Source organism: Peromyscus eremicus, chromosome 8a (genome assembly GCF_949786415.1).
Source record: "Peromyscus eremicus chromosome 8a, PerEre_H2_v1, whole genome shotgun sequence".
NCBI classification, from domain to species: Eukaryota; Metazoa; Chordata; class Mammalia; order Rodentia; family Cricetidae; genus Peromyscus; species Peromyscus eremicus.
The window spans coordinates 83,853,295-83,863,872 of record NC_081423.1 but is presented as its reverse complement, the minus strand read 5'-3'; the positions used below and the strand labels follow the sequence as shown (position 1 = coordinate 83,863,872).

The 10,578-nt window shown below is 44.3% G+C and overlaps 1 protein-coding gene across 1 annotated transcript in view; it reads left to right on the top strand.

The window, feature by feature from the left end:
- Positions 1 to 6,563: 6,563 nt before the first annotated feature.
- The window catches only part of Brca1 (BRCA1 DNA repair associated), a 73,743-nt gene continuing 69,728 nt past the window's right edge, over positions 6,564 to 10,578 (top strand). The window contains exon 1 of the mRNA XM_059271850.1: positions 6,564 to 6,661. Within this exon, the coding sequence (XP_059127833.1) occupies positions 6,582 to 6,661 (80 nt within the window). The 5' untranslated portion in view covers positions 6,564 to 6,581. The remainder of the gene's footprint in view (positions 6,662 to 10,578) is intronic.

Genomic DNA, 10,578 nt, shown 5'->3' with positions numbered 1-10,578 from the left:
AGTCTGCAGAAAGAATTTAAATTTTGGCCGGCGGTGGTGGTGCATGCCTTTGATCCCAGCAGAGCCAGGCGGATCTCTGTGAGTTCGAGGCCAACCTGGGCTACAGATTGAGTTCCAGGAAAGGCACAAAGCTACACAGAGAAATCCTGTCTCGAGAGAGAAAAAAAAAAAAAAAAAAAAAAAGGAAAAAAATTTAAATTTTGGCCATATCCACAAGAACTCCCCTAACAGGTTTAAGTCTCTAAGGTTTTCGCTGCATATTCCAGTGCTTGGTTAGTATCTGCCTTGTGAGCTAACAAGATGGAGAACAGAGACAAGGCATCTGCACTTGGGGAGCAGAGGCAGAAAGAAATTCCAGTTTTAGGCAGTCCATTCAAGAATAGTCCAGGCTACAGAATGAGCACTTGTGTCCAGAAAACAAGCAAGCAAACCCCCCTCCCCCAAAAAAAGCCCAAACACAAACAACAACAAAACTCCCACAATTACTTGTGGAAAAAGCTCTCCAGAAGTAAAGAAAGTAACATACTTGGACTGCTCCACCTTACTCTCAGTTCCCTGGACCAAATTTTCCTAGATTCCTTGGATAACACTGTTAAGGTCAGCAAAATAGTCTTTGTTTTACAGATTAAACAAGGGAAGCTCAGAAATAAACAGTCTTGCTCACAGTTACCTGGCTAGTCCTGTGGTGGAGCTGTATCTGGGACCCAAGTCTTCCCATCCTGTCTTTAAAAGACATGGGGTGGGGGGAGATAAAAGTCTGCTGAAAGAATTTAAATTTTGGCCATATCCACAAAAACTCTGCTAACAGGTTCCACAATTAGCAACTAGGAGTTAATTTTGTTATCCAGGATTCCTTCCTTTCTAGTGTAAGTGTGTGTCTGTGTCGCGGAAGATGACACAGGGGCCTGGATGCTAGGGAGCCACTCTACCACTTAGCTAAAAACTTGCTCCATGACAATGTTTCTCTTGACAAAATATTCATCCTTTCTTCCATAAATATTTGTAAAAAGAGAAAATTTTTTAAAAATGCCATTATCAGGCTTAAGGAGTTAGCAATTTTTCTTTTTTTCTTTCTTTTTTTTGTTTTTTTGAGATAGGGTTTCTCTGTGTAGCTTTGCGCCTTTCCTGGAACTCGCTTTTAAGACCAGGCTAGCCTCGAACTCACAGAGATCCGACTGACTCTGCCTCCCGAGTGCTGGGATTAAAGGCATGCGCCACCACCGCCCAGCAAGTTAGCAATTTCTTAATCAAATACCTACTATTAAAATCTAGTTGACTTTACTGAAGGACTTTGCTTACGGATGAACTGTAACTTTAGGGAAAATATAGTTTAAGTTGTTTAAAGCTACAAGTAGCAAAGACACTGGCAAAAAAAAGTCCCCTCTTCAAATATTCAGCACATTTTCAATCTGCACATAGAAAGAGCCAGATTTTGCTCCACACACAAGAAATGAACAAGATTAAGTTCTAGATGTTTTCAGTATCACAGGAAGGGAGCCAACAGGGTGGGAAGACTTGGGTCCCAGATACAGCTCTACCACACGACTAGCCAGGTAACTGTGAGCAAGACTGTTTATTTCTGAGCTTCACTTGTTTAATCTGTAAAACAAAGACTATTTTGCTGACCTTAACAGTGCTATCCAAGGAATCTAGGAAAATTTGGTCCAGGGAACTGAGAGTAAGGTGGAGCAGTCCAAGTATGTACAAAGCTGTGGGGTCAATTTCCAGTACCACAATGTACGTAGGATTCTTTGAAACAGTGTTCAAATGAAAACTATTTATCATAAGAAATAATTCTTTAGTTCCTTAAGATATCTTTTTTTTTTTTTTTTTTTTTTTTTTTTTTTTTTTTTTTTTCCAGACAGAGTTTCTCTGTGTAGCCTTGGCGGTACTGGAACTCACTCTATAGACCAGGCTGGCCTCTGCCTCCTGAGTGCTGGGATTAAAGTAAAGGCATGCACCACCATTGCCCTGCAAGATACCTTATTATTATTACTTTTTTTGGGTGGTGGGGGGCAGACATCTCACTCTGTAGCCCAGGCTAGCCTGGGAATTCTATGTATGTAGACCAGGTTCTAACTCACAGAGATTTGCCTGCTTTTGCCTCCAGAATGCAGCACTGTGAACACAACTCTTAAGAATCTTGTATTCTTAATCACAGATTATTTTAGAGACTCAATTATCCAAATTTTCCATGACTTGACTTCATCTAGAGTTAAGTTCACTGTCAAAGTAATACTAGTCTCTAACACCAATCCTGTTGACGTCCAGCATTCATTTACTTAAAATGCGGTTCTTCCTTAGGATCTTTAAAATTTAGATGGAATCCCATCAATCCCCCAGGATATTAGAGGTTTTTTGTTGTTGTTGTTTGCTTTTTTAAATCAGGAAAATGAAGTGACTGAGTTTGTCAAAAGTAAAATTTCTGAAATGCACTCCGACTTTCCAACTTCAAGAAATACACTTCCACACTTTTCTGTCTGGAAGGGAACTAATCTTCCCCGTTCTCAAATTACACGAATGGGAATTGGTTTCCATACTTTGGAGTTCATCCAGCTGCTCTGTCAATGGGAGAAAACAGGAAGTGGGAGAGTCGAGTCTGGCTGGCCAACATACAGGCCTTCATAAAGGGCCTACCTCACTTTGGCTTACGTGTGACAATCCTTTCAGTCAGAGCATTAATCTTGAACTTGTGAAAATAGCAAAGGTACAGTTAACGCCATCTATTACCTGCTGGTTTACAGCCAGCAGTCAGGCCGCTGGGCCTAAGCCTGCAGCTTTCCTAAGTGGCACTGCAAACGCACGTCTTCCTGACTCACATTCATGTGACAAACGTCAGTTTTTCCCCACATGAATTTTCTCAACCTCGACAAATAACGTTAATAAAGCCGACCTGGGAATCTGAACCTAAGCTTTAAAATGGGCGATTTAAAGCCGGATGCTTGACAAAAAGGGAAAACGATGCCTCTCTAACACGGAAGGTCCTAGACCAAGATATTTTCAATAGAGTCTCAAAAAGAGAAAAGGGTTAAAATGAGGAAGATGTGTGTCCTTTCTTCTCAAAGACATAATCCTAGTCTTCCAGTAATCGTTTTCCTGGAACTTCACGTCCCCAGGCCAGTGTCACCACCCACTGAGGCCCTCTCTTTGTACTGGGGGAATTCGACCTTCTCTTAGCAGAAAACGGCCTTTTTAAGCCATGAACGCTGTCCCTCGGGCAGCATCCACACCCCACTGTCGCTGACAACCCTAGCGGCTCGCTCATCTGGCCACTGAAAGGACTGGCTGTCCCTGAAGACGGAAAAAAGTCACTCCTCTTTCCAAGATTCTCCCCTTGAACTTCCCGAGCCCTCTAAGATCGACGTGACCCCATTCTTAGGTAACAGCAGTGGCTTCCTTACCAGCTTTCCGCCCACGGGGGGCGCTTGCCCGTGGCCAGTGCAAGGACCGTTCGCTGCCAGCTCGGCTGCTATCCCTGCGGGGTGAATCTAACATGGCGGACAGAGACCAGGCCTAGTCCCATGTTTCTCAGAGCTTCCGATTACATGATTGGTTCTCACTATTTGTCCCTCAAAATCACCACTCCACCGATTGGTCAATGCTGCGTTGGCAAGGGCGGGACAGAAGCTCTCTGAACCGCACAACAATAACAAACACCCAGGCCGAGGGCGGAACTAGTGCGCAGATGTCAGCGGAGTGGATTTCCCTTTCCCAAGCCGATTGGCCGCCCTCTGCTTTCCCTAGGGTCACTGACCTTGGAGGACTAGTTACCCGAGAATCGCGGGGCTGGATGGGAATTGTAGTCTTCCTGGGACTTGCAGCTTCTCTTAGTCTAGTCTCTGTGAGCAAGACATGAAAACAGAACGCTGCGATGCATAGCAGCTAGCCTGCATAAGCGCGAGAAGGACTCCGCTGTATTAACTGGGTTGCTGTGGTAATCGTGCCTGCTTCCGGTGTTGGAAGCTCCTTTTCCTTAAGACTACAGTTTCCAAGAGATGCTGTGGAGAAGGCCTTTCGTTCCGCAATGCATGCTGGAATTGGTAGTTCTTTTTTTTACACAAGCCTTTATTTACCTAAACTGGAGACTTCCATGGCAGGAAGACTAAGGGAGGGATGAGGCCACGGCCTGCCACGGCCTGCAGCTGCTTTGGGCACTACCTTGCGCTCATATTCCTGCCTCAGGTAGCGATTCCGACCCTTTGTACAGAATTACTGTGACGTAATAAGCAAGCGTAGCTGTGAAGGGGCGGCTACCTTTTAGGAAACTTAAAATTCTTTCTCTTCCGTCTCTTTCTAGTTACGACATACAGGGAAAGACTAGGCGGCCAATCCCGAGCCCGGAAAGAGTGTCTACTTTTTTTTTTTTCCTCCCTTCCGCTCACGTGTCTGGATCTTGTGTTCCTAGAGGCTAGCACTAGGCGCCCAAGCTGCCGGTTTCCTTGGCAACAGAGAGCGCGGGAATTACAGATAAATTGTAATTGCGGCTGCGCGGCGGCCGCTGGTGCCGCGGGAGGACTCCGTGCTTTTCGAGCGGCTTCTCCGCTATTTGGGCCTCGGGGCTCGGGAGCACGGACGTTCTGCTCGGAGTAAAGGTGAGACAGACCGGAGGAACAGAACAGTACCTCGCGATAGTCATATGAAAGGCAGCAGCTGCAGGTCGAGACGGGTGTTTACCTGGTAGGAGAATGCCTGGGGCGGAAGGAAAGGGTCCCAGACGTTGTGAAACTGAAAGGACTCCCAGGAGGGGCGCAGTTGGTGTCTTCCTGGGGACCGCTGTGAGGAAGAAGGCAGGGGATGTGTGAGGGGGTGCCCTGGCTGTAATCGTGCCTTGAAGACAGTATAAGCATGCTGGCTAAAAGGTTAAGTGAGAGGAAAGGAGGGCACAAGTGTGACAGGGAAATCCATGTACATTTCACCGAAGGGAAGTACTTAAAGGAATGCCAATCGTAATGGATGCTGTTGGCAGGGGAGACGTGTTTCAAGAGGGTCTTGAGGTTAAGTGCCGTAACAGGGAAAACCTCAGGAGAGCTAGAATGGAGAAGCGTCAGCAGGTTTCGTTTTGGGTAACTTTAAAAAAAAAAAAGTGCGTTTTTTGTCTTGGTTTTAGTTTTTTGTTTGTTTGGTTAGTTTCTGAGACTGAGTCTCATTGTGTAGCTCTGGCTGGCTTGAAACTCGATATGTAGAGCAGATTGGCCTCGAACTCATCCACCTTCCTCTGCCCCTGGGGAGAAGGGGTTAAAGGCCTCCTCTACCATGCCAATCTAGTTTTGGAGTTCTTGAGGACGGGGTCTTCTGTACTCTGGCTGGCCTTGAACTCCTTATGTAGCTCAAGATGACCTTGAACTCTCCATCCTGCTGCCTGCGCCTCCAGAGTGCTGAAATTACAGGTTTGCACCACCATATTGACTGAGTTTGGTTTCCCTGTCTAGCCCAGGAAGGGCTAGAACTTTCGAAAGCAAGCCATCCTTCTCCTTCAACTTCTCCATTTCCTGGGACTATAGGTATGACACCACTGCGCCCTGCTTGGTTTTGATTTTAAGCAAAAAAAAGAAAACAAGGACTCTGGAGAAAAGTTCATAGCTACCGCTTCTATCCCGTCACTCCACTGTAGATTTCCTTTTCTTGCAGAAAGGAAAGACCAAAGGAAGGCCTCAGAGGCCATCTATCAAAGAATAGAGAATTTAGATTGCTAAGTACAAAGAGCAACTGCTAGAATTTTTTTTATTTTTTAAAGATTCATTATTTATTTATTCCTTATGCAATGTTCTGCCTGCATGTATCCCTGCAGGCCAGTAGAGGGCACCAGAACTCATTACAGGTGGTAGTGAGCAACCATATGGTTGCTGGGAATTGAACTCAGGACCTCTGGAAGAGTAGCCAGTTCTCTTAACTTCTGTGGTGTCTCTCAAGCCCAAGATTCTTTTTTTTTGTGTGTGTCCATATATGTGCAGAGGTTCTGGCCTGGATCTAGACTTCCAGATACCTGACATAGGTGCTGGGAATTGAACTCAGGTCCTCTGGAGGAGAGGCACATCCTTTTAACCACTGAGCCATCTCTCCAGACCCTGAGATGACCTCCTCCTCCTCCTCCTCCTCCTCCTCCTCCTCCTCCTCCTCCTCCTCCTCCTCTTTTAAATAAAGATGTTTTTCATCAGCTGTATGGTTGGTACAATTCTAAAGCAAAATTAAATTTCTCTTACTTAGAATGACAGACCAGGTGTGGTAGCTTACACCTGTAACCCCAGCACTCTGAGGCAGGAGGATTGCTACAAATTGGAGGCTAATCTGAGCTGCATAATGATTTCCAGGCTTGTGTGGGCTACAGAGTGAAAACTCCCCCAAAAGGGTAGATGGGGATGACTTATGCCCAGTAATTCTAGCAGTAAAGGGGGTGGAGGCAGGAGGATCAGGGATTCAAGAATAGCCTTGAGTACACATGAGTACAAAGCTGCTGTGGGTTATATGAGATCTCAAAAAAGAAAAGAAAATTGGCAGGTAAGCTACTGTATTTAAAAACCTTGTAAAGTTTAATTATATGTGTTTTTAAATTTTCATTATAAAGTTCACTGGACCCAGAAGAAATGGATTTATCTGCTGTTCAAATTGAAGAAGTACAAAATGTCCTTCATGCTATGCAGAAAATCCTAGAGTGTCCAATCTGGTAAGTCAATGGAAGAGTTTATTAATTTGAGATTCTTTGTATGATTATCTTTCATGCAATGAGAAGTGGCTTTACATAGTAGAGAGAAAAACAATCTGTTAATATCAAAATGATTTTTTATTTTTCATAACTGAAGAGTTTTAAAAATTAAGAAAAGTAATCTTCATTCTGTCCCCCATCCCCACCCTTTCCCAGCCAAAGGCTTGTCTTGGTTTGTTCTTCCGTGGTGTGGGAGTCTGCTTGGAGAAAGTGGCACCTAGGCTTTTCCTCCAGCAGTAGGACCCCCCTGATGTCTTGGAACAACCTTAGTAAATAATGTTAAAATAACGTAAAGTGTTTGGGATCTGTGAGAGCATCTGTCTCTGGCTCAAACTGGCCATGTAAATTAAAGTGAGAATGTCACCAGTCCTCAAAGCTTTTAGTAAGTCTAATGCAGAATGAGCTTTTCTTTTCCTATGAAATGAAGAGAGGATTGGTCTATTGGTCTAATCAGCTATCTCCACATTCTCACCTTTTTTTTTTTAAAGACAGGCTACATTATAACATCCCAAATCAGCCTCAGACTCACTATCTAGCCTAGGTTGGCCTTGAACTCAAATCCTCATGCCTCTGCCTCTTGAGTGCTAGGATCATAGACATACACTACCACACCTGGCTAAAAGAGTGAGTTTTGGCCAGTGTTTATCTGTGTAAGTCTGTCCCCAGTTAGGATATGAAACGTGGAGAGTGGCTTACTTAGCACACAGGAAGCCCTGGGTTCAGTTCCCATCACTTCATAAATTGGGCCTGTTGACCGATATCTGTAATCCCAGCAGAAGGTGGAGTCAGGAGGATTAAGAATTGTAGGGAGAATTTTCTGTCCTACCAGTCATCTCTATCTTGCCAGAAGGCTACCTCCCAAATAATCATACAGAGACTAATTATAAATGATAGGCCAGTAGCTTAGGCTTATTGCTAATGAGTCCTTACAACTTAACCCATTTCTATTAATTTACTTTCTGCCTTGTGGCTTTCTTACCTCAATCCCATTTTGTGTGTCCAATTCGTTTCGCATCTCCCTAGCTTCTCCCTGTATCCTGTTGACTCTGCCCTTCCCAGCATCCTCTGAGTCTGGCTCTACCGCCTAACTTCTTCCTGACTAGCTAATGGCAATTTAGCTTTTTATTAAACTGATGAGAACAACACATATTTGTAGCTAGAGTTTTCCTGCCTGGTCCACAGTCAGAACAAATCTCTCTCACCTGCCAGTCCCACAGCCACTCAGACCCAACCAAGTAAACACAGAGACTTATATTGCTTACAAACTGTATGGCTGTGGCAGGCTTCTTGCTAACTGTTCTTACAGCTTAAATTAATCCATTTCCATAAATCTATACCTTGCCACGTGGCTTGTGGCTTACCAGCATCTTCACATGCTGTTTGTCATCGTGGCAGCTGGCAGTGTCTCTCACTCAGCCTTCTAATTCCCAGCTTTATTCTCCTCCTTGTCCCGCCTATACTTCCTGCCTGGCCACTGGCCAATCAGTGATTTATTTATTGACCAATCAGCAACAAACTTGACATACAGATCATCCCACAGCACATATTCACAGTGTACAAAAAGATTGTTCCACAGCAAGGAGTTCAAGGTTTGACTGAGGCCAGCCTGGGATACATATGACCTTGTTTCCATTTTTTTCTTCTTCATTACTTAAAAACATTACTCAGGGCTGGGTGTCTCCCTTGGAAGTAGAGCAACCTAACCAGAGTGCTTTAGGCCCCACCTTCAATTTCCAGCACCATGAATAAATGATACTGATAGAGGGGTTCCTGGCATAACCAATGTTAAAAAGCCTAAGCTAGGGCTGGAGAGATGGCTCATGGTTAAGAGTGCACACTGCTTTTTTTAAATTTAATTTAATTTAATTTTTTTTATTTAATGCCAAATGCTGTTTATTGAAGGAGGGAGGAGGTCTTAAATGCAGGCTTACAGCACAATGGGAGAACCCTGGAGGGCAGAAGTTCGCTACCGATGTTTTATGATCTTGCATCTAAGCTGTTAACGCCCATTATGCAGGATACACAGACAAGGAACATCCCTTAAGCATTCAGGAGGGTGGAACCCGGCAGGAAATTAGCATAGGGAGGATATCAAGGTCAAGGTCAGCAAGCAAGGCAACAGTTACCCAAAACAGGGGCCAGGACCCTACAGGTGCCCCTTTTACTAAAAAATGAGCTTCAGACTTAGGTTGCATGGGACGTCAGCAGGTCACCTTACCCGTCATGGAGACGCCTGCCCAGGCCACACAGGCGCTCTGTCTTAGGTTGGTGAGAGCCCCCCAGGCATTATCCTTCTGAATACTCATTATCATACAGGCTCAATCATGTGTGAACTGCAGTTAACTGCTACCAAAGATCTCAAAGTGGCACTGGGCTTGCAATCTGTGTGTTCGACACAGAAAAAACCAACAGAGGTCTTATCCCACCCATAGCCAGTAGGCTAAAGGCAACTGAGCCATTCCCTTCCTTAACAAGCCTTACTGCAAATTGGAGTCCTTGTAAGATGGTATCCCAAAAGCAAATGAAACTTGAGTTTATAAATTTATAATTTTCAAAGCCAATTGAAATGTATATAACTATTGAATTAAATTTATCATGCCCAATAGAATGAAAGATTAACTAATTGTGGTAGCTACTTTTGCTGCCAGGGTCTCCACTGTGCTAGCTGTAGTAAGCAATTATGAAATGGTAATCCCAGAAACAGTAGCAGCGGTGGCCACCACTGCTATAACAGCAACAACGGCAGCAGCGATGTCAAATTCTCTTCTGGAGTGTGTGGGCATCCACTGGCATGGATACAACTCCAGGAACACGAACCGCCAAGGCCCATTTTTATTGATCCCAGCATGACTTAAGCTGGCAGCTCTGCAAAAGAACAACTAAGAACCATAAAGAAAAAACAGGCAGCTCATAAGGAGCATAACTAATGGTCTTATAATGGCTAGCCTCAAGTTTTAAAAGCCTCAAGTTCAGTTACTAGTCCCCAGGTTAGGTGGCTGATAACCACCTGTAACACTTTCTTGGCACTTCCCATGGATATCTTCACTCACTAGTACAAACCTCCATACAGAAATACACAAATACACACAATTCAAGTTAAGTCTTGGGCTGGGTGTGGTGGCACATGCCTTTAGTCCCAGCACTCAGTAGTAGAGGTGGTTTGATCACTGGGTTCAGGGCCATTTTGGCCTACAAAGCAAGTTTCCAGGCTAATCAAGGCCACACAGTGAGACCCTGTCTCAAAAAACTAAAATAAAGTAGATCTGTTTTTCAAAAGGAACCCCAAGCACTCATTAAATGCTCTTTCATAGTTTCTTGGATATAAAAAGTGAATTAAAAATCTATATCAAAATCTCTTAAAGATTTATTTAGCAGTGGTGGTGCACTCCTGTAATCCCAGCACTCCAGGAGGCAGAGGCAGGTGAATCTCTGAATTCAAGGCCAGCCTGGTCTACAGAGTGAGTTCCAGGACAGGCTCCAAAGCTACAAAGAAACCCTGTCTCAAAAAACAAAAAGCCAAAACAACAAAAAAGATTCATTTATTTATGTATTTTTATGTATATGAGTGCCCTATTTACATGTATGCCTGCATGACAGAAGAGGGCATCAGATCCCGCTATAGATGGTTGTGAGCCATCATTTGGTGCTGGGAATTGAACTCGGGTCCTCTGGAAGAGCAGCCAGCACTCCCGTTGGGCCGTCTCTCCAGCCCCAAGAATCTTTTAATGAGTAGCTGGAAATGAAAATTAGAATTGTTTCCCTTCTCCCCTTCTCATCCTGTGCAGTGGTTATTTAGACCTATAGCCCAGCTTTTTAACTGTTCTTAAAATGTGCAACACAGTCTCCCACTTCTGCCTTTGAGCCATTAAACTTCATGT